This window comes from Chlorella variabilis (assembly GCF_000147415.1).
Source record: "Chlorella variabilis unplaced genomic scaffold CHLNCscaffold_6, whole genome shotgun sequence".
Lineage (NCBI taxonomy): Eukaryota > Viridiplantae > Chlorophyta > Trebouxiophyceae > Chlorellales > Chlorellaceae > Chlorella > Chlorella variabilis.
In genome coordinates, this window is record NW_005435082.1 from 175,678 (window position 1) to 197,723 (window position 22,046).

A 22,046-nucleotide genomic window follows, 5' to 3' on the forward strand; every position below is an offset into this window, starting at 1 on the left:
ATCGCCGCTGCCCGCTCCTGCACCTGCACGCTGCCGCCGCCGCCGGCATGCCCCCGACTCGACAGGACAGGCTGGCCGCCAGCCAGGCTGGCAGCCCGCAGGCCGGCGCGGAGCCTACCCGCTGTGCCGCCATGGCTGTGTGCGTGCAGGGCGCGGCGGGAGGCCTGGAAGTGCTCTCCCGTGCCGCCAGCTTGCAGCAGCCCTCTCCCGAGGGCCCGCCGCCCGGCAGCAACGCCGCCACCGGCGGCCAGCCCGCCGCGGCGGCAGAGGCGCCGGCCGCCGGCCACGCGTGACACGCCGCGGTGGCGGCCGCCCCCCGCGCCGCCGCTTGCGCGACTTTAGAGGCGGCGTTGCCTCCCGAGAGCGCCACCCCCTCACCTCACTCACAACCAGGACCCCTGCACCCTCCCACCCACCTTCGTTTGCCAAGCCACCCGCACGCGGCACCGACACCGCCAGCCTGCTAGCCCAACACCACCAGCCTGCTCGCCGTGCTCCTCCTGACCTCACCGTCTGGCATTGCCACCGTATGCGCTCGCTGCTCTGCCTTTCCGCACTTGGTGTTTTGCCATTCCTATGTTTTCTCTCTCTACCTGCCTTGCTTACACAACACAAGAATTGGGGTTGAAGGGTGCCCTGTGCGGACCCAGCATTCTTCTCAAGTCTTCCTTTCTCTATTCCCTCCTGCCTGCCCCATCCCCATGGCCTGGAAGCCCTCGCCTGGCCTGATGCGCCTTGCCGCTGCCGGCCCCACTCCACGACACCTGCCTACCTGTGATGCTTCCCTGTCTACCTCTCGTACCATGCCGCACCGCCATGTGGGTCGGCGGCTACTACATTTGTATGTGTCTCTTTCTTTCTTACTCCTGCTGTGCACGCGTGTAACATGTGTGTGCATGTGGCTTGGCGAAAATGTGGGCGCTGCCGGCACCAACGGCATACAGAAAGGGCAGGGACGCGGCGAACGCCACTGGCAGCCATCCTGGGTCCCGCTCCTGCTGCCGCCCCGCCTCAACTCCCTGCGCTTGCCGCGGCTGCTGCCCCTGCTGCTCCCGCCCCTGCTGCTGCTCCTGCCCCGGCTGCTCCTGCCCCTGCTGCTCCTGTCCCTGCTGCTGCTCCTGCCGTTGCTGCCGGCAGCGCAGCAGCCGGCTGTCCACCGCCTCCTGCAGCTTGCGCGGGTGGTTGGTCACCACCGCCTCCACGCCCGCATCCAGCACCGCCCGCATCATCCCCGCCGTGTTGGCCGTCCAGGCATGCACCTGCCGGCGGCGGCGGCGGCAGCAGGCGGCGCGAGGGAGGTGCATGTTGGGGCGCCTGGGTAGGCGGGGAGGGCTGCCGGGCCGCTGCCAATCGGGCGCGGCTGAGCAGCGGCGGCGCCAGCGCTGGTTGGGCAGCGCCCTCCACACGCCCAGGCTGTCAACGCCGAAGCGCGCCACGCCTCCTCGCCACTCCCACCCACCTACGCACCCACGCCCACCTGCTTGCCCGCGCCCCGCGCCTGGGAGGTCACCCGTGGGTCTGAGGCCATGGCATAGTGCAGAGCCACCACCTCGGCCGCAGGCATGCGCAGCAGGTGGTGCATGCCCGCGGCGCGCGCCGCCGCCGTCTCGTTCACCACCACATACCCCACCGCCTGCCCCGGCTCCAGCTCCTTGACCAGCCGCACCTGCACAGCACACAGATGATGCGGTGTGAGCGGTTGTGAGTGGGTGGAGGGTGCCCGGTGGCGGGGTGGGCGGGGACGGCACGGTGCCAGCGATTGTGGGGGAGGGTGCCCGGTGGTGGGCCTGCCAGGCGTGGGTGTGCACTGCTTGGCTGTGGTGGGCGAGCGAGGTGGGCACAGGGGGTGGGATAAGGGCAGGCGCAGGCGCGTGGCGGCCGGCAGCAGCCAAAGCATGCCATGCCAGCCAGCGCCAGCAGCAACACATGCAACACCAGCAGCTGCAGCAGAAGTAGCGCCAGTGTGCAGCTGCAGCAGCAGCAGCAGGAGGAGATGCATGCCACCCCCGGCAGCCCTCTCACCACAGCGTCCGACTTGGCCCACACCAGGCACTGGGTGCAGGCGGTGCGGCGCACCAGGTCCACCACTGCCTGAGCCATGGAGTCCTCATCCACATCCTCCCCAGCCTGGAAGGAGAACAAGCAACCCCGCAAGCAGACAGCTGGGCAGCTTCTCCCGGCTCTGCGGTTCCCGGCTGCCTCGCGCGGCTCCCGGCTGCCCTGGCTGCCACCACACGCCTCCCCAGCCTGCCTGGCCCACACCGCACTCCGCCGCCACATCAGCGCACCTAGCCTGGCCATGCATCTCCCCCCGGATAGGAGCGCCCACCTGGGTGTGCGTCTTGACGTCCAAGGTGACCTGGTCGATACCAGGCAATACCAAGCGTAGTACCGCCTCCACCAGCTCCACCCCCTGCCCGCCCTCCCACCGCAGCCGCTGCAGCTGCGGCCAGGTGAAGTCGCCCACCTGCGGTACCGCCTGCCCCTGGCTGCCAGCTGCCGCATGGGAGGCGGCACGGCGGCGGCGGCTGCGGCTGCTGCCGCCATTACCCGCGGTGCCGTCGCCGCCGGCCAGCTGCAGCAAGTGTGCCAGCTCCCTGGCGTGCAGCACCACCAGCTGGCCGTCCTTGGTGCGAGCGACATCCACCTCCACGCATCGCGCGCCGCCCGCCAGCGCGGCGGCAAACGCGGCGGCGGTGTTGGGGGGCGCGGCGGTGGCGGCGCCGCCGTGCGCGCACACCCGGGGCGCGGGCAGGCCGCAGAACTCTCGCGACGGCTGCTCGTGCAGAAGCTGCAGCTCACGCTCCACATCACGCCGAGCCTCTTCAGAAGCCGCCTCCTCTGAGCGCAGCTGCGGCGCCCAGCGGTAGAGCAGCGCGGCCGCCGCCAGTGCCAGCGCCAGGCCGCCGACGGCCAGCAGGCGGCGGCGGCGGCGCCGGGCCGCGGCTGGTGTGGGCCTGCCCGCAGGGCACCTGGAATTGCAAGGCAAGGGAGAGGGAAGGGTGTGGCGACAGGGAGCAAGTGTGGAGAAAGGAAGCAGGTGCAGGCGGTGGCGGCGGCGCCTCAGCCCGCTGCTCACCGCTTGGCTTGGTGCTTGGCGGGCAGCAAGGGCTGCCGGCTGTCAACGCCGCCAAACATGACGCCGCGCCCGGCAGGCTGGAGGCTTGCGAGGCGACGAGGCTGAGAGCGGCACCTGGCTGGCGCCGCCCGCCGCCACTACAGCGGCCTTGCGCGTGTCTGAGCGGGGCCACCTCTCCCTTCTTCTACCAGCATGAAGGCGTCTGGTCTAGTTTTCTACAGCGGGAGGCGCAGCGCAGCAAGCTGGGGGAGCTGAGTTTCTGTGCGATTCTCTATTATGCTTGGGGCTGGTGGTTTGGGGTTGTCAAGCGTGCACAAGCACGCGTGATCGCCCAGGAGCGCTGGTTCAGAGGCCCGTACTTGTAAGTGTACTGCGACAGCTGGCGAAGGGCGAGGGTCACCCCCTCAAAGCAGGTTCGCCCATGCCTAAACAGGAGGAGTCTGCTGGGCATGACATGGATTGCAGTCATAGCCGGGGGAGTCGGGAGACAGCAGCAGCACACGCGGGGGTCCGACCCAGGCGTGTGCGGGTGGCCAGATGTGCGGGTCGAGGGAAAACGCTTGTGATGCTGTTTTGTGATGTGCACATGACTGGGCCACACGGTGGGATGGAGTTTTACGAGGTGCATACATACATAATATTAAACACATTCTGTGCAAGAATTCCGGTTGGCAGGATGCGTCGGTCAAAACTGAATGAGGGGGTCACAATGGGTTGCGGGTGCAAATCAGGGTGTAGCAACGGTTGCGAGCATGCTGGAAGCTGAGGGATGGGAGGGGCGCCGGCCCACCCCAATTTCGGGATGCGGCCGGGCGAGTGTGCGGTGCCGCCGCTCAGTCGCGTGGGCTGCGGGACGCAGCCCCAGCCAAGGCACAGGATGTCAGTGACCGCCGCCGCTGTCGCTGGCAGGCCGCCAAGGCAGGCTGCACAGCGGGGTCTGCTCACTTTGATCTGGCGTCTTACTAAAACGGTCTAAGAGGGCAGAGGGCGGGAGGCAGCAGCAACCTGCCGTAAGTACATGCGGGACGGCTGCGTGCCCAAATGGGTTTCGAAACTCTGGCAGGTGCCGACAAACCCCACAATTTCGCTTCTCTGTAGTCTCTAAATAGGATAGAATAGTTAGAACGCTGTCGGAGCACCTGCAGGAAGCCAGAGCAAGAGGTCATGGCCAAGGTCCGCGCAGGTGTGGTGGCAGCCCGCCTTCAGGCTAGGAGAACGTCCCACCGCAACCGGCGGTTGTCACGCAAGCCGGCAGGCTGTGCATGCGGGGCCGGAGGGTGCTCTGCGGAGTCTCGTGCAATCATGCCTTCCTGTCCCCACCTGTAGGCCTCCATCATTGCTGGAATGGCCCCAGACACTCCTCCGGAGGGGATGATGCCCGTGGAATCGCCGCCGCAACTGGGCCTCTGGCATCGGTGAGGGCTGCGGCGGCCCCCCCTTGCCCCGTGCCCGTTTACGCAGCCGCCCTGCCGCCCTCGTGCAAATGGCAGCCCTGCGTGCTCACCCTTGCCTGAAAGACTTCTCGACACACTCCACTCGTCCATTGCTTCGAGCAGGATACTGAGTTCAGGTCATCCCATCAGGGCTGAAGGACGACGGTGTCCATGACGGCGGCGAGTTCCCATCTCCTCCTTGCCCACCGCCTGCGTGCTCTGGCCATGCCCACCACCTCCCTCCACCGTGCCCCTGTCAGCGAGCCATGCCACTGACCCACGGGCGCCCTACTCTTCTCGCCATCCCCTTCCCACCCCCTACCGGTCTGCCTTCATCCCTCGCTGCGCCCATGGGCCACCCTGCCCCGCCCTGCCCCGCCCTGCCCTGATGCCGTTTTGCCAGCTGCCATTGTGCCTGCGCCCCACAGCCATCAACCCTACTGCCCCTACTGCTGCTGTAGACCAGCCCAAGCTGCAAGCGCAAGGATAACAGCAGGCTGAGCGCCCCAACTGCGCATGGTCGCGCTGTGAACAAGGTGAAGCACCATGTCTGGGCCGACATCAAGCACTCGAGGCTGTCGCCGCCCAATGCTGCCTTTGCGCAGCTGGCTGTGAGGCGGGCTGGGGCGTGAGTGCTTGCCTGGTCAGGGGTAGCAAGCTGGCTCTGACTCTTGACTCTGTTAATTCCTCAGAGCCGCCCACCATCAGTAGCCTGATGCACTGGCTGACACACACTTCTGTGTGTGCCTGCAGCTGGAGCACGGCCAGCAGCATGGCCTGAAGAAGGCGCTACCGCATGATGATCAGTTCTTCCGCCCCTTATACCAAACGTGTGAAGAAACTGTGGGCCACTACAGCAATGTGAGGGTCAGCCAGTTTGCTGATGCTGCGGTTGCCTTCTCCATGCATGAGTGGCAGCTTCGCACATGCGCCCCACCCACTTTCACCTTTGCTCCACACCCCCAACCACGACCTGATGTGCCATCCCCTGTGCTTGATTATCTTACATCAACAGCTCCCCTGCGGGTACGCAGGGGTACTGCTGGTACCATGTAACGCAACACATGTGCGCAGCGAGCGCCGCACTGCGGCGTCGCTGGCCAGCGCCCAGCAGCACCAGCGCCGGGCAGCGTTCTGCCAGCGCTAGTGCTAATCAACCTCGCTGATCAGCGCTGGTGCTTTTTAGCGCTAATCAGCGCTGCTGGAAAGCCCAGATGTACCACCCGTGGGGGCCTCCCTGCTGCCTCCCAGCGCAGGAGAACATGCGAGGGCGACTATGTATCCAAAGAGAGAGCCGGGACAGGGAGGGGGGTGGGCGTTATGCCATCACTTGTTGCTGCCGCCGCCGCCTTCCACAACCGCCTGCTGCTGCCACACACTGGCTCCTGGCTGCGGCTCCAGTGCAGCCCGACGTACATGTAGTAGAACGAGGGGTTGCCTGTCTAAGTCATTGTGCCACAACGAGAAGCAATTCACATCCCAGCACACAGCCGTGGCGCTACCCACCATCTGGTGCATGCCAGAGGGTCGTCCCACCCCGCGCCCGGGCCGGTGGGCCGCAGGACTGTTCACCACACCGCAGCACTGATCCCCGCCAAGCCTGCAGGCGCGTAAGCGTCTGCACTTTGTCAGGGACGCGGTAGGGCTTGTGTGTACCTACTGATAGGAACCTGGTGGATCAGCGGGAGCACTTCACTGCTGCTCCCTCACTTAGATGGCATCTGCTCGTTCGTGTTGGGTCGGCTGCCGGCGCCAGCAGGACTGCAGTGCTGGCCGCAGATGACTTTTGGCTGCAAATGCGTCGGAACCTGACCTCCCCCTGGTTGACTCCCACCTCAGCATGTCTCCCAAGCAGAGCCGACAGGCGGCAGCTTCCTGTACAGGAGGAGGTACATGTTGACCGGCCATGCAAGCGCGCTTGGGCAGGCTACAGTCTAATACTCGCATGGGGACCACCCGAGGGCCTTGGGGCGCCGCTCTGGCTGTCGCCCTGATGGTGGCTGTGCTGCGCGGACCCACATGCGCGGCCCAGGCACCTCCTCCTCCGTGGACCGACCCTGTGGTCGATGCACCAACTAATGAGGGCCTTGGGCCGCCGCAGCGGCTGAATATCTTTGGGAGGACGGGCTACTATGCGCTCGCCAAGCAGCCAGTGGCTGGCACAGTGGTGCGCTGGACTCTGAGTGCTGTGCAGGCGGGGTGCAATGGTCCAGCATCCAGCCGCCGAGGCTCTGCGCCGCTGCCGCCACCCGCCGCCCACCTGCCGCCGCCGCCACCTCGCAGGTGCTCATACACGGCTGCGGCCGCGAGGCGCGTTCTTTCTTCCCTTACGACCCAGTCAACTGCCCCGAGTGCACGGGTGAGGCGGCAGGCTGCCTGCTGCCACTGGTGCCACCAAAGCCCTTGCCGCCGACAGCCTCGCGCCCGCCCCACTGCCAGCCTCACCACCTGCGACCCACCCACACGCGTGCACACACATACATGCGCACACACACACTCACCTACCACTGCTCCGCCGCCGCCACACAGGCCTGCCAGAGCACGTGGCACAGGCCAAGCAGGCGCTTGCCCGTGGATACGCCGTGCTGGCGCCGGCTCCCGCCGACGGCGGCAGCCGCTGCTGGAGCTCCTCCACCAAAAACGGCCGCCAGGACGACCGCCCGCAGGCGAGCCCCGGCCGCCCGCGCCGCTGCCGCCTGCTCCGTGCTGGCCTGCCTGATACCGCACGCTCGCTGCTCCTCAGCTGCCACCGCCCCGCGCGGCATTCGCTCGGGGCAGGGAGCGCTCTGTGGGGCCGTGCGCACCGTGCGTTCGCCCTGGCGCACCGTGCCGGCACGGCATGCCATGCCAGCCCTTGCCACACCTGCCTGCGCCTCCCCTGATACCTCCCCTGCAGGTGGCCGCCACGGTGGTCGACTTTCTGTCCAACCACAGCCTGGCGGGGCTGCCCGTCTTCTTCCACGGCTTCTCCTCGGGCGGTACCATGTCCCTGAAGCTGCCGGGGTACCTGCACGACTGCTGCGGCGAGGGCAGGGAGGAGGGCGAGGCGCCGGGGCCCGGCGCGGGCCTGCGCATAGACGGCATCGTGTCGGTGGACGCGGCGCCGGAAGGCGGCTTTGGCGCGGAGGACGAGGAGGGCAGGTTCAAGCTGCCCAGCTTCCCGCCCACGCTGTTTGTCGTAATGGAGGTGAGGCCTGGGCGCGGGAGGCTTGGCGGCTGGGAAAGGGCCTCCTGCCTGGGCAGCGGGCGCCTGGGCATCGGCCGCCTGGTGGCTGCCCGGCAGCCGCTGGCATGCATGCATGCGTGGGCCTGTTCCGGCTGGCACCGGCTGCCCAGCTCACCAACCCCCGCTGGGGCACGCTGGGGCACGCCGCGCCCGTGCAGCGCGGCAAGTCGCGGCAGCGGGCGCCGCCGCAGATCGAGATGCTGCAGGACGGCGGCGTGCCGGCGGAGATGATTGTGGTGAGGGCGGCGCTGGGCCGTGGCGGTGCAGCAGGAGCATGGCGGCGGGGGCTGGGTGCGATGGGTGGCTGGGGGCCAGCACCTGCACCTCCCTCCCCACGCCTCCACCTGGCCGCCCTGCCCCTCTCAATTGTCCCACCCCCCTCCCACCAGCGACACCTGCCCCGCCTGCCCCGCAGTCCCCGCCCCGCGCCGTCGGGCCTACCTTCTTCTCCGACCGAATCCCCACCATGAGCCGCCGCCAGAGCGAGGCGCTGGCGGGCGCGCTGCGGCAGATTGGGCTGCTGGATGCGCAGGGCTACCTGCTGGCCAGCCCCATGGACCCAGGCTTCGTCAACACGGTGGGTGTTGCCGCCCGGCTGGCGCCGGCAGCGGTGGCGCTGCCGCCGTGTGCTGCGCCTGCCGCCGCCGCCGCTCTGCCGCCGCTGCCTGTAACCTCTATGGCCCTTGTCCCTGCCCTGCCCTGCAGAACACCAGCTCCGAGGCCTACCAGTGGGGCTCCCGGGTGCAGGCCCTGCTGCCGTGGCTGGCGGGCGAGGCGTGGGATGCGGTGGTGCAGGAGGTGTGGGTGGCGTGGGGGGAGCACGAGAACCTGGGGGACTACGTCACCGCCAGCCTGGCGTGGCTGGAGGCGCAAGGGGATGCCGACCTGCCGGCCCTGCTGCAAGCCCTCACGGTGGAGAAGCTGGCGCAGCTGACCGCGGAGCGGCGGCCGGGAGGCGGCGGCGCGCCCGCGGGCGCGCCCTCGCCCTCGCAGCCGCCGCGGTAGGCGCCCCGCCCTGTATCACGGGCATAGGCGCACACTCTGCCTGCGAGCGGGTGCCTGTGTGCACAGTCTGTAGCTCATCCCTCTCTGATGAGCGTTTCCGCGCGCCATTCGCGCTGCCCTGCCCACATTCTTCTTATTCTTACAGATTTGTTGATTCGGTCCACCCTTGCAAAAGTCAAAACTGCACGCGAGCAAAGAGGGAGCTGCTCCTCTGAGGGGCATGGCTGCATGCAAGGCGGGGACTGCTGTCGCGCACTCAGCCTGCCGCTGTCTGTGCGGAAGTGCCTCCTCGCCTCCTCACTGGGCGGCAGGCGCGCTGCAAGACAGGCAGCTGGCTGCTGGGTCTGGGGCTTAGGCTTGCGGCTTGGGCCTGCGGCAGGCGCGCGGGACATCACTGTTCCGCGTTCGTCACTGCCCAGGAGGGCACGTTGGGCCAGCAAGTTTCCTGCTGAAGCCGCCCCCTTCTGCGTGGATATCTGAGGTTACAGGAAAGTGCGGGCGATGCGACTCTGAGCAGCAGAAAGAACGGGGAGGAGATGCGGCTGCGTAGGAATGGGAAGCAATCATGAATCACATGGCAACACCTAATTGGAGGCTGGCTTTCGGCGCCGCCGGTCAGTCTTGACGCCCCAGCGGCGTCCAGCAGCGCTCTGCTGCCACTGGCGCTCAAAGGCGGCTAGCCGAGCCTCGCTGCAGTCAACTTCGGGACGCTTGCAGAAACGGAGCACGGGCTGGGTCAGCGCACAAAGAAGCGGGCCATGCCCCCGAGCCAACATGCCATCCCATTGCCCATGCACTTTCAGATAATCTGCACGCATCGCCATCTTAGGCAAACCACCAATCACGTAGCTAGGATGGGAGACAAAGAACTCATCAAAAGCCAAACCCAGCACTTGTTCCACCCAGGCGGCCTGAAGCTGCATGGCGGCGCCACGAAGGTCACAGGCCATCAACGTGGGCCGCTTCTGAAACGTGGCCCAGATCTGGCTGTCGGCCAGCCCCTCGCTGCGCAGGTAGTCCCAGTTGGACTGTACACTGCTGGCCGGGGTCATCTGCAGCATAGGGGCCTTGTTCAGCAAGGCCGTCACTGCCTCGCGGTGCTGCAGCTGCAGCGGCGCATCTGCCTGCATGCCCTCAGCCGCCTGCATCAGCCTGCCAATCACTTCCACAAGTGCATCCAAGGACGGCATGGCAGCGCAAGCCTTCAAGTTCGCCAGGCCAGGCTGTTGTGCAATCTGCGCCAGCATCTCTTCGACGGAAGTGCCCAGTCGAGCCGCCCTAGCCGCCACCTGCCGGTCAAACTCTGCTGGCTCTTGGCGCAGTGCCGTGGAGCGCAGGGCGATGCGCTTGGCTGCAGACAGGGCGGTAGATGAAATAAGACGCCAATGGGACAACAATAGACCTCGCATCACCAACACCACAACAGCCTCACCTGTCTCCACCCTGCCGTACACGTGCTGCAGATGCTTGGCCATGCGCCTGGCACGGGCTGTGTCCCTGAACAAAATGGCAGTGTTCTTAAACACCTCTGCCGCAAACTCAGCGCTGCTCACACCCACCTCGCCGTGAAGAAGCGGCAGCTGTTGTGAGCCAACATGCTGCCAGCAGCTTGGTTGATTTAAATCACTACTGCTTCTGCTGCTGCTGCTGGGGCTGTTGCTGGGGCGGCCCCTGCTGCGGCTGTTGCTCCTGCTGTGGGTGCTGCTGCTGCTCTGCGCCAGTTAGCTTTGCCTCCTGCTCCGCTCGCCGCAGCATCTCCTGGAGCAGCTGCTCCTCAACCTGCGGGTTCAGGCGCATGCTTGGAGTCACGGAGCTGCCACAGCGGTGCAGATGGCAACCCATCAGGCAACAGAGACAGGAAGGATGCTGGCGCTGTGGCTCCCGCCACAGGCCTGCTGCTGCCCGGCAACCGCCACCCACCACACTGCCACTGCGCATGCACCAGCAGAGAAGCGCACCCGCCTCGAGCCGTCTGAGCTGCTTGCTCGCTGCAACGTGCACAGTTGTGAGTGCCGCTTCTTCGGCCTGCAGCGCCGACTCGACGTTCTGCAGGCGAGGCGGTGGTGCAGCAGGCGGGTGGGCGGGAGGTGCCAGGTTGCTGGTGGCAGAGGCAGGCAGTGAGCAGATTGGCCCAGCATGCACCCACAGCATGTTGGGAGCTCAAGGAGCAGCAGCAGCGCCCCGCACCGAGACCCTGAGCCCGCCGAGCTTGAGCTTGGAAGCCATGCACTTGCCGGGCAGGGCGGGGATGCCTGTGGAGCGATCTGAGGGGTTGTGGCTGACCAGCCAACCCACAAATGCACAACCAAGCTGACGGGGCGCCAGCGCGGAGAGCCGAAATCGGTATGAAAGTGGTTGATCGGGCCGCCGATGGCAAGATCGGCGAGCTCTGGCTCAATCCAGGCAGCGTCCTCCTGCTCCCTTGGCCCATTCATCCTGGCCCGCTGGTGGGGTTTGCCACTGAGCCCTCCCCAGGCCTGTCTTGCTCGACCTCAAGCAATGCGGATTGCGGCACGGCATTGCGGGAGGGCACTGCCCACAACCCTCTGCTGCCCAGGAGGGGGGACCGCCGCTCGCCCTTTTGCGCCTTACAACCGGCGTTCAGCAGGGCGCAGGGCAGCGGCCGTGAGACCGGCAGCATCCGCAGCGCAGCAGGCGGACGTGGTGGTGGTGGGCGCCGGCGTGGCGGGCCTCAACGCCGCTGCCAAGCTGCACAAAGCGGGTGGGCATGCACGGCACGCCTGCGCTGCAATGCAGGCTGAATGCCCGGCGCACCTCCCCAGGCAGCTATCCCGTGGGGCTCTTCACAGCACGCCCCTCGCGCCTCTGCCTGCCCGCAGGCGCCAGCGTGGTGGTGGTGGAGGCGTCTGACGGCGTGGGCGGGCGGGTGCGCACCGACGAGGTGGACGGCTTCCTGCTGGACCGAGGCTTCCAGATCTTCCTGACCTCCTACCCAGAGGCCCAGGTGGGGCCACAGGCGGGTTCGTTTGACAAGCTTGCAAGGCACACACGAGGCTGGGGACTGAGGGACGTCCCCGCGCGGTCGCCAGCGGCCGCCGGCCTCGCCCTCCCACCCCCTCCTCTGCCCCGCCCACTCGCCGCCGCCCCACGTCCACTTGCCGCCGCTACCCGCCACCGCAGGAAGCCCTGGACTACGGCGCCCTGGACTTGCGGCCCTTCTATGCGGGCGCGCTGGTACGGTACCAGGGAGAGTTCCATCGGGTGGCCGACCCCCTGAGGTGCGCTCCACACCTCCATGCAGCTCCAGCACCCGCCTTTCCTTTCCTCCTGCCCTCCCCGCCCGTGCACAGCACGTGCGATCCCGCGTCGGCGGCCTGCCAACCCCCAGCCCCTGCCGAGGAGCGACGCCCGCCTCCGGAGCACCCTGCTGTGTCCAGCTCCCCGCCCGCCACCGCTCACCCGCCGTCCTGCCGCCTGCGCCCTTGGCTGCCTGTCCCCTTGTGCAGGCACCCAGCGGACGGCCTGGCTTCTCTGGCCAACCCCATTGGCAGCCCGCAGGACAAGCTGCTGGTGGGGCTGTTCCGCCTGAAGAGCCTGCTGGGCAGCGTGGATGAGCTGCTCAAGGCGCCAGAGACCAGCATCGAGCAGCGGCTCCAGGTGTGGTGCAGATCATGATCTGGGGCCCTGGGGGGCCTAGGGGAAGGGAGTGAGAGTGTGTTCGCCGTCCTTCTGCCGGCAGCGTGGGAATGAGGAGGCCGGGCAGCAGCGAGAGCCGAGGAGCAGCGGGGTTGCCACTCTGCCGCCGGCTGCTTCCCTCTCTTCCTCCCGCGCTGCCCACTTGCGCTGCCCCCCCGCGCTTTCGTTCCACCCGCGCTTTCTTTCCACCTGCACTTTCCACCTGCATCCCCACCCGCAGGCCGAGGGCTTCTCCCAGCCCATCGTCGACCGCTTCTTCCGCCCCTTTCTGGGCGGCATCTTCTTCGACCGCTCCCTGGCCACCTCCTCCCGCCTCTTCTCCTTTGTCATGCGCATGCTGGCCACAGGTGAGCGGCGCGTGTGTGCTGTGTGTGCTTTGTGTGCTGTGTGTTGTGTGTGTGTGGTGTGTGTGTGCGCGCACACGTGTGTGTGTGTGCTGTGTGTTTGTGTGGGTGCTTGCGTGTGTGTGGTTTGTGTGCTGTGTGTTGTGGGTGTGGATGGGTCTGCGTGTGGGTGGTGATGCGCAAGGCCTGCGCTGCGCTTGGTGTGGTGTGTGGGCGACTGTGGTGAGCGCATGTGTAGGGCGGCGGTGCTCCTGGGGTGCGTGAGGAAGCTGAGCACAGCTTGGCAGCAGGGAGGAGAGCCCCTGCTTGCTGGCTCGGCGCACCCAGCCCCTCACCCCCGCCGCCCCCTTGGCTCGCTCCCGTTGGTGCAAGCCAGAAATGCCTGCCGGCGGACGGCATTGGCGCTTTGGCCGACCAGCTTTGCTCCCGCCTACCCGCCAGGAGCATTCCCCTCAAACACGCAACCGCGGCCCTGGACCGGCGGCGGCGCGGACGGGGCCCCGCCGGCCGTGCAGCTGGCGGATGGGGCAACCCGGCCGGCCCGGGGGGGGGTGGTGCAAGCGGAGGGGCCCGAGGCGGCGCGCTGCTGGGGCCTGGCGCTGGCCGGGGCGCCCAGCAAGGCGGCCCCGGCGGTCGGCACTGCTGGCTTTACTTTAAAAGCGGCGCGGCCGCCCAGGTGCGTGTGGGTGCGTGTGGGTGCGTGTGGGTATTGTGTGTGCATGTGTATATGTGTGTTAGTGCGCGTGCGTGTGCGGATCCCTGGGTGTGTGCTTCCAGCTGCGGGGTTGCTGGCAGGTCACCGCCCGCACCGTCCCGCTGTGCCCGTCAGCATGCTGCGCCTGGCTGCCAGTTCACCCTGATGTACCATTGGTGCCGCCGAACCGCTGCGCTGATGTACCGCTGTACCGCCACACCGTACCGCAGGCCTGGCAACACGCTGTACCTGGCGGGCGAGGGCGGCGGCCTAGTCAACAACATGTGCTTTCCCTCAGAGGTGGCACCCAGCTATGCGCCGCAGGGGCAGGTGGGGGCAGGCGCCAGGGCTTCCGGCACTTGTGGCGCTGTTTTTCTTTTGGCATTCTTTGTGTATGTGTTGTGCCTGCACGGGGCATGGCTCTTGGCCGCCGCGGGGCAGCCCTCTACGGCCGGACGCCGCCTCTGCCTGCCCGGCTGCCAGACGGGCGCTTCGCGTGATCCGAGCTGAGTGCGCATGCGGCCACCCCTCGCCCCACCTCCCGCGGCCCCCCCCTGCTCGCCCGCCCGCCCCTGGCCGTGCAGACCCTGGTGTCTGTCTCCACGATCGGCACGCTGGACCAGCTTTCTGAGCAGCAGCTGGTTGAGGGCGTCAAGGCAGAGCTGGGCGGCTGGTTTGGGGCGGGTGAGGTGGCGGGGTGGCAGCACCTGAAGACCTACCGCATACCCTTTGCGCAGCCCAGCCAGGTGGGGTGGGAAGCGGCAGCGGCAGGGAGGCGTGCCTAGGCGGGGAGGGGCCAGGAGAGGTGGGGGGTGGGGGTGGGGAGCTGTGGAGGCGAGGGGAGGCTCGGCAGGTGTGGGCGCGACGCTCCTGAAGTACTAGGCTAGCTGCCATAATCAACCTTTCTCCACCTGCCTGCCCGCTGCCGCCACCGCCCCGCTGCCCCGCAGGCGCCGCCCACCGACCTCTTCCGCCCCGTCAGCCTGGGCGGCGGGCTGTACGTGTGTGGCGACCACCGCTGCTCAGCCACCCTGGATGGCGCGCTGCGGTCGGGACGGGAGGCGGCGGAGGCCGTGCTGGCAGACCTGCAGCGGCAGCCGCGCGGCGCGGCGGTGGCGGCCGCGGCGGCGGCGCAGCAGTAGGCAGCTGGAGCGAGCGGGCGGCTGGCTGCCCGCCGAGCGTTTTTCTGATTTTCTGAGAAGTATTGCTGTGTTGTCGGATTTGATCCATTTTTTCTGCTGTGTGTGCATTGCTGCGCTCTCCAAACCTCGCCTGAGATGATGTGCGGGTGGGTATCTATGAATTTGAAACAAGAATAATGGAAACTATGTTATGCAACAAGACAAACAACTCGTGCGCTGCGCACCTTGCGCCCTTGCGCGCTGCCGGGCCGCTGCGCGAGCGCCCGCGCCGTCGCCGCCCTCGCCCACAGCCGACTGGATCGCTGCGCCCCTGGGAAGCCGCCTGTGATGCCTGCCTGCGCCGTCGCCGCCCTCACAGCCGGCTGGGGCGCCGCCCCAACAGCAGCTCCACACACTCCCCAAACACAGCGGTGTGTCGGTCCACGTCGGCAGCGGTGGTGGTGGGCGCCATGAGAGCCATGTTGTCTGCAGCCAGCGGCAGGGAAGAAAGCATGCAGGCAGGCAGGCGCAGGAGGGCGTCAGAGCGGCACTGCGACTGTCGCCGCACGGACGACGGCATGCTCCCCTTGCGATGCCGGCTGCAGGAGACACGGCCCCCCCGCCCACCCCGGCACCGCAGGCCCAGCCCCGCCCAGCCCGCGGTGGGAAGCTGCCCCCATGCATATGCGCAGCCACTCACGAAAGGGCGTGAGCATGATGCCGCGGTTGAGTGCTGCCAGGTGCATGAAGCGGTCGAGGTCGGCATCCACGGTGGCCGCCGCCTCGCCGCCGTTGCGGGGCGGGTCGGGGCGGAACCAGTACTCCACCCGGCAGCCCAGCCGCTTGACGATCCAGGGCAGGCCGTGGGCCGCGATCACGCCCTCCACCCCCGCCTCGAAGCGCTGCGCCAGCGAGATGGTGTGCCTGCGCAGGAGGTGCGGTTGTGTGTGTGTGTGGGGGGGGGGGGGGCGGGGGTGGATGTGGCTCACCCAGCCCAGCAGCAAAGGCTGAACCTGTTTACCTGCAGCAGCGCTGTAGGCAGCGCAGGCCGCAGCCACAGCGGCACAGCTCGATGCCACAGCGGCGCAGCTCGATGCCACAGCGGCGCGGCTCGACACCCAGCGCCAGCACCACCACCGGCAGGACGGCGGCCGCGGCGGCGGCGGCGGCAGGGGGCCTCACCTGAAGGCATCCTCGGTAAGCACATGCTCCAGGGTGGCCCTCATGGCGGCCAGGCTCAGCGCATTGCCTGCGCCAGCGGGGCAGCCACAAACCGCCGTGGCAGGCCGCTCCGGCGCCCGTAACCCTTCGCCGCCTTAACCCAGATTACCCACACACGCCAGCATCTGGCGTGCCCCACCACCACCACGATTACCACTGCCACCCCCCCCACACACATACGCAGTAAAGTGGCGCGCCGCACCCCAGCCCCGCATCTGTCACCCATGCAAGCCGGCGTCTCACCTGCCAGCGTGCCGCCGATGCCGCCCGTGTCCGACTCATCCACGGCGATGCGCCCCGCCAGCCTGGCGGCTAGCTGCTCCGTGAAACCATACACCGCGACGGGGACACCGCCTGGAGGAGGAAGAAGAGAGTGTGTGGTGGTGGTTGCGGTGGTGGTGGTGGTGGTGAGGGTGAGGGTGGTGATGGTGTGTGGCAGGTGGCGGGTGGGGCTGGGCACAGTAGGGAGAGGTGGGGCGCAGCGGCAGCAGCAGCAGCGACGCACTTGTCTGCCCGAGCTAGGCGGCCGCCACCACACCGCCACCACCACCACCACAGCAACAGCAGCCAGCAGCAGCAGCAGCTGGCGGCAGCAGCCCACCCGCTATGGGCTTCCCCAGCACAAAGATGTCGGGCTGCAGGCCATGGGCGCGGGTGTAGCCGCCGGGGCCCGCGCAGATGGTGTGGGTCTCGTCGATGATCAGCAGCGTGCCCGTGCTGCGCGACAGGCCAGGAGGAGGCGGCGGAAGGGGAGGAGGTCAGAGGCAGGGGCAGAGGCAGAGGCAGGGGCGTGGTGTAGGGAGAAGGCAGCCGGCGAGCAGGCGCTTGGCAGGGGGCAGGATGCGAGGCGTGGCCGTGTGGGCGCCGGGCCAGCAGAGGGTGGTAGCCCTCACCGGGTGCAGATCTCCCGGAGCGCCTGGTGGTAGCCTGGGTCAGGGTGGATGATGCCTGCCCATGGCACAGGGGTGGCAGGTGGGGTGGTGCACGTATGTGTGGGGAGGTGCGTGGGGTGGATGCCCGGGTTGTGTGGGCGCGCGTGTGTGTGGTGCGGGGGCGATGGGGGTGGTGGGCGCGGCCCTCGGTTGCATGGAGCCAGCAGGGGACCACACACACACACACACACACACACACCACCACCACCACCACCTGGTGTGCCCAACGTCCATACACACCACACACGCACACACGCACCCACCCACCAATGTTGGTCGTGGCATTGCCCACCGCACACGCATCACCACACACACCACCACATCTCCACCACACAGCCACCACACCACCCGCCACCCACCGATGTTGGTCATGGCGGGCTCGGCCAGCACCGCCGCCACGTCGCCGGGGGCCAGCGCCGCCTCCAGGGCCGCCAGGTCGTTGAACTCGACGACCTGGTTGGGATGAGAACCGCGATAGGAAGCAGGTGGTTAAAACGACATCCACTGGGAAAATACTTGTACTTCGAAATTCTGCCCGGCCGGGGGAGAAGGTGAGGGCAGGACCAGAGGCATGCTCAGATCCCGATACGTGTAGCTAGGGAGGGCAGGCACGGCGGAGGCCAGACGAGGTGGGGCAGCAAGGGCAGGCAAGAGGGACAGCCAACGCCCGACAGTTCCCCAACCAGGGGATGCGGCAAGGCGAAGCTAGAGGCACCAGCCAATACGGGAAGGAGGCCAGTGTGCCCCAGCCAGGGTGGCGCACGCGCACGCGCGCGCACACACACACACACGCGCGCACACACACACACTCTGCCAGCTGGAACCCTGCCCGCCGCACCTTGGCGGTCACCCTGGGGTCCACCGGAGGGCCCAGGTTGCCGGCCCGCAGGGCGGGGGTGCCGTCGGCCCTGCGCAGGGCAGGCAGGCAGGCAGGCAGGTTGTGGCAGCGGCGAGGCGCACCCATGCAGCCCCGGCCCTTGGGGCCCCAGTCCGCAGCCCACCGTGCCGCGCCCACACCCCATGCACCCAGCCCACATGGCCGCGCCGCCAGCCCCCACCCCTCCCGGCCAGCCGTCGGCCACAGCCCGCACACCGCAGGGTGATGAAGGTCTCTTCCACGCTGCCGTGGTAGCAGTAGTTGAAGACGAGGATCTTGGGGCGCCCGGTGATGTGCCTGCGGGGCGGGGACGGGAGGGGAAGGTCACACACAGATTGCTGTGATGCTTGCAGTACACACAGAGTACTCGCACACGACTGTGGCGGGGGCTGCCGCTGCCCGGTGTGGGAGGTGCAGGCTCTCTGTATGCTGCGGCTGGCGGGGAGGTGGGAAGGCACGGGCGTGGGGCCGCCGCGTCCTGGCGGTGCGCCCCTGCACCTGCCCGCCCTCGCCGCCCCGCTGCCCCGTCCCCAGCACTTTCTGCCCACACCCACCTCGCCAGCCGGATGGAGAAGCGGTTGGCGTCTGTGGCGGTCAGCGCAAACTGCCAGTACTTGAGGCCGAAGCGGCGCGTCAGCTCCTGGCCACACCACACCGCATCCTCAGTCGGCAGCATGAAAGTGATGCCGGCCGCGGCGCGGGCCGCCACAGCCTGCGGCGGCAAGCACGGCGGGTGGGCGGCGGGCGTGCACGCCTGGCCTTTGGGGATGCTGCCGCCGCCCCGGAAGCCAGCTATCGCTCGCCGCTCACAGGACATGCTTTCTACAACCTCGCCTGTGTGGACCTCGCCTGTGCCGCAAGCCCCCGTGCGTACATGCAGGCTGTACACTGTTGTACAGCAAGGCAGACCCACCTTGGATGTCGTCGGCGGCGCGTGTCCCGCCATGGCCCCGGTGTCGCCCAGGCAGAGGTCCACGTATTCGTGGCCGTCCACACACCGGAAGCGCGCCCCGCTGCCCTCTGTGACGGTGATGGGGAAGTTGCCGGCGCTGCGGACCTGCGGAGTGGGCAGCGGGGTGGCGCAAGGATCGGCTCGAGGCGCCGGGGGGAGGAGCGGAGGCGGCGGCGGCAGGGCCGCCTGCTGCACCCGGCGCTCATTTGGGCACACTCGCAGGCGGGCTCCCAACGCAGGCCGCTGAGAGACGTCCTTTTTGCGGCCTTCTGGGCGTCGCTAGGTTAGGGTTCCGTCCCGGCGCGCCCCCTCACCATCCAGTGCATGGGCACGCCCGCCAGCAAGCATGTCTGGGCCTGCTTGTAGAGCTCGTAAGACTTGCGGTGCGTGCGCAGGTAGGTGGCCTCCTCCTGCTCGATGAGCTCCCGCAGGCGCTGGCGGTCGATTGCCATGATCGATGCAACTGCGCTAGGGAATGCATACGGGAGCAACTGCCCTGGAAAAGGTGCTCATGAAATGCGTGCTGTGTTCCACCGCCGACAGCAGCGCTGAATCCCGCCGTGGGCCAAGCAGAGCTGTCCTTCATGTCCCGTGCTGTTGCCTGATCATTCCTCTCACCTTCCCCGCCACCCATGTACCACTTCAACATGCGGGCCCTGGCGCAGGCGGTGCTCAGGAAAGCCTGCAGTGCCTTGTACGAAACCTTTCGCATACGCGCTTGCTGGAAGGTGGTTTAAGTAACAAACGGAAGCAACAAACCAACGGGAAGCAGGAACCACACAGAAAGGAACAACTAAGCGGCCGTGGGGGTGCGCCGGCGCCGCCGGTCTACCTTGACGCCCCAGCGCAGCCCCTCGGGGCTTTGCCGCCACTGGCGCTCAAAGGCAGCCAGCTGCGCCTCGCTGCAGTCCACTTCGGGGCGCTTGCAGAAGCGGCTCGGGCTCGGTCAGCGCACATAGGGGTGGGCCACACCCACGAGCAAACAGGCCATCCCATCGCCCTTGCACTTTTAGATAATCTGCACGCATCGCCATCCTAGCCACACCACAAACTACGTAGCTAGCATGGGAGACTAAGCACTCATGAGAGGCCAAACCTAGCACTTGTTCCAGGCGGCCTTAAGCTGCATGGCGGCGCCGCAAAGGTCAAAGGTCATCAGTGTGGGCCGCTTCTGAAACGTGGCCCAGATCTGGCTGTAGGTCAGCCCCTCGCTGCGCAGGTAGTCCCAGTTGGACTGCACAGTGCTGGCCGGGACCATCTGCAACATAGGGACCTTACTAACCAAGGCCGTCGCTGCCTCGCGGTGCTGCGGCTGTAGTGGCGCATCTGCCTCCACGCCATCAGCCGCCTGCATCAGCCTGACGATCACTTCCACAAGTGCATCCAAGGACGGCATGGCAGCACCAGCCGTTCTGTTCGCCAGGGCAGGCTGTCGTGCATCTGCTCCAGCATCTCTTCGACAGTGATGCCCAGGACAGCCGCCCTGGCTGCCACCCGCCGGTCAAACTCCGCTGGCTCCAGGCGCAGTGCCATGGAGCGCAGGGCGATGCGTTTAACTGCAAGAACGGGGGAGCAGTCGTTTGTGCACGAATTGGCTACCTGGTGCCTTCACGCCATCAGGCGGCCTCGCCTGTCTTCACGTCGCCCTTGTACTTGTGTAGCAGGTGCTGCACCATGCACTTGGCGCAGGCTGTGTCCCTGAAACAAATGACGGAGTGCTTAAACACCGCTGCCGCAAACTCAGCATCGCTCACACCCAGCTCCTCGTGAAGGGCCTGCTGAGCAGCAGTGATATAGCTGCTGTTCCGCATAAGCTGGTATGCACCACTGCCAGGGTAGGCGATGAGCGCGGCCCCCAGCCGTGTGAGAGGCGGGTCCGGCGACGGCAGGCTGCTGCTGTCCAGGTGCTCAGCCAGGTCCCTCACAACTGCCAGGCTGCTCATGAAGGTCATGCGTTTGGTGGTGAGCAGCTTTGGGTGCGCCTCACAGAGCCACTGGCGGTCAGCCGTGGTCAGGCCCTCCCTCCGCAGCGCTGCCATGTTAGGTGCCAGGTCACGCTGCACCTTGTCGATCGAACACTGCTTGCCGCTAACTTTTGTATGCAAGTAGCGGATGGTGGCTTGGCTGAAGCCCTGCTGCTCCCGCAGGTGGCGCCAAAGAGGCAGCTCATCCACCGCCGCTGCATCGCTAGCTGCAAGGGCTGAGCTGGCAAAGACCACCAGCCCAGCCGGCGCTGCTGCTTGGAGGTTTCGCGCCGGGGTCATCGTGCGCCACAAACAAGCAGGCGGTCGGGCGGCTGCCGCACTGCTGCCAAAGCACCGCACAGCTGACAGGCAGCTGCTAGCTGTCGCGCTGCCGCTGAAGCTTCTGGAGCGGCAGCTGTTGTGAGCCAACATGCTGCCAGCAGCTTGGTTCATTTGAATCACTACTGCTGCTGCTGCTGCTGCTGCTGCTGCTGCTGCTGCTGCTGCTGCTGGGGCTGTTGCTGGGGCGGCCCCTGCTGCGGCTGTTGCTCCTGCTGTGGGTGCTGCTGCTGCTCTGCGTCAGTTCCCTCTGCCTCCTGCTCCGCTCGCCGCAGCATCTCCTGGAGCAGCTGTTCCTCAACCTGCGGGTTCAGGCGCATGATTGGATTCATGCGCACTGCTGTTGAGGTGACACAAGCAATGCAGACATCAAACCCATCAGGCAACAGGGGGAAGGCAGGATGCTGGCGCTGCCGCTCCCGCCACAGGCATGATGCTGCCCTGCAACCGCCACCGATCGCGCTGCTGCTGTGCGCATCACCAGCAGAGAAGCGCACCCACCTCGAGCCGCCTGAGCTGCTTGCTCACTGCAACGTGCACAGTTGTGAGCGCCGCTTCTTCGGCCTGCAGCGCCGACTCGACGTTCTGCAGGAGTAGCGGTGGTGCAGCGGGCGGGTGGGCGGGAGGTGCGAGGGCACCAGGCGGCGGTGGCAGGCGGTGCTCAGATTGGCCCAGCATGCACGTGCTGCTGCTGGGAGCTCAAGGAGCAGCAGCAGCGCCCCGCACCGAGACCCTGAGCCCGCCGAGCTTGAGCTTGGAGGCCATGCAGGTAGCCAGCGGCAGCAGAGGCCGAGCCTAGAAGAACCACTGCTTCCAATTCTCGGCCCAATGGGCCAGTGCCATCATGTGCCATGAACAAATGCTGTGGTAGGGCGCAGCAGCAAGCAGGTGCCGGCTGGGCTGCATAGTCACCCTCCTTCGCGTCAGAGCATTGAAGGGCTTGGGCGCGACGTTACAAAACTGTGTTCTGGGCGCGGAACGGCCATTCAGTGGTCCAATGCCGTCCGCTCAGTCTCGCACCGTGCCCTCTGCCTCTGGCAGGCTAGACAGACCCGCATGGGTGCCATGCCGCGCCTCGCGATCGCACTGTAGCGCCCCTGGCATTCAGGCGTCGCGGGCGGCAGCACCGCCTGCACGCGTGTGGCGGCGGCAGCGGACGGTTGCGCAGGCGAGTGCCGGCTGCCCACCGCCAGCTTGCAAGC

General features: G+C 67.3%; 5 protein-coding genes across 5 annotated transcripts in view; 3 read left to right on the forward strand and 2 right to left on the reverse strand.

Moving 5' to 3' along the window:
* CHLNCDRAFT_143476 (hypothetical protein) overlaps nt 1-293 on the forward strand; it is a gene marked incomplete at both ends in the record, with an annotated part of 4,990 nt that extends 4,697 nt beyond the window's left edge. The window contains one exon of the mRNA XM_005848978.1: nt 150-293. Coding sequence (XP_005849040.1) covers nt 150-293 — 144 coding nt within the window. The remainder of the gene's footprint in view (nt 1-149) is intronic.
* A 567-nt stretch (nt 294-860) lies between these two features.
* On the reverse strand, nt 861-3,138 carry CHLNCDRAFT_143477 (hypothetical protein; the record flags this gene model as incomplete). The annotated part of the gene is made up of 5 exons (XM_005849183.1): nt 861-1,259; nt 1,478-1,666; nt 2,023-2,127; nt 2,330-2,972; nt 3,080-3,138. 5 exons carry the CDS (start codon nt 3,136-3,138, stop codon nt 861-863), a joined length of 1,395 nt encoding a protein of 464 aa, XP_005849245.1.
* Nucleotides 3,139-4,243: 1,105 nt separating this feature from the next.
* On the forward strand, nt 4,244-8,743 carry CHLNCDRAFT_143478 (hypothetical protein; the record flags this gene model as incomplete). The annotated part of the gene is made up of 10 exons (XM_005848979.1): nt 4,244-4,252; nt 4,406-4,494; nt 4,979-5,123; nt 5,266-5,373; nt 6,796-6,871; nt 7,042-7,094; nt 7,409-7,699; nt 7,897-7,974; nt 8,154-8,315; nt 8,444-8,743. The coding sequence occupies 10 exons, from the start codon at nt 4,244-4,246 to the stop codon at nt 8,741-8,743; spliced, it is 1,311 nt and encodes a 436-aa protein (XP_005849041.1).
* Nucleotides 8,744-11,088: 2,345 nt separating this feature from the next.
* On the forward strand, nt 11,089-14,580 carry CHLNCDRAFT_143480 (hypothetical protein; the record flags this gene model as incomplete). Its single annotated transcript, XM_005848980.1, has 10 exons — nt 11,089-11,094; nt 11,396-11,465; nt 11,584-11,708; nt 11,885-11,982; nt 12,211-12,361; nt 12,621-12,747; nt 13,186-13,420; nt 13,669-13,768; nt 14,023-14,184; nt 14,389-14,580. The coding sequence occupies 10 exons, from the start codon at nt 11,089-11,091 to the stop codon at nt 14,578-14,580; spliced, it is 1,266 nt and encodes a 421-aa protein (XP_005849042.1).
* A 140-nt stretch (nt 14,581-14,720) lies between these two features.
* Nucleotides 14,721-19,007, reverse strand: CHLNCDRAFT_34843 (hypothetical protein). Its single transcript, XM_005849184.1, has 12 exons — nt 18,856-19,007; nt 18,503-18,646; nt 18,144-18,301; nt 17,806-17,886; nt 17,551-17,620; nt 17,072-17,165; nt 16,674-16,728; nt 16,382-16,497; nt 16,024-16,134; nt 15,742-15,808; nt 15,260-15,483; nt 14,721-15,045 (listed from the first exon to the last, which is right to left on the reverse strand). The coding sequence occupies exons 1-12, from the start codon at nt 18,991-18,993 to the stop codon at nt 14,933-14,935; spliced, it is 1,371 nt and encodes a 456-aa protein (XP_005849246.1). The 5' UTR covers nt 18,994-19,007; the 3' UTR covers nt 14,721-14,932.
* Nucleotides 19,008-22,046: the final 3,039 nt, after the last annotated feature.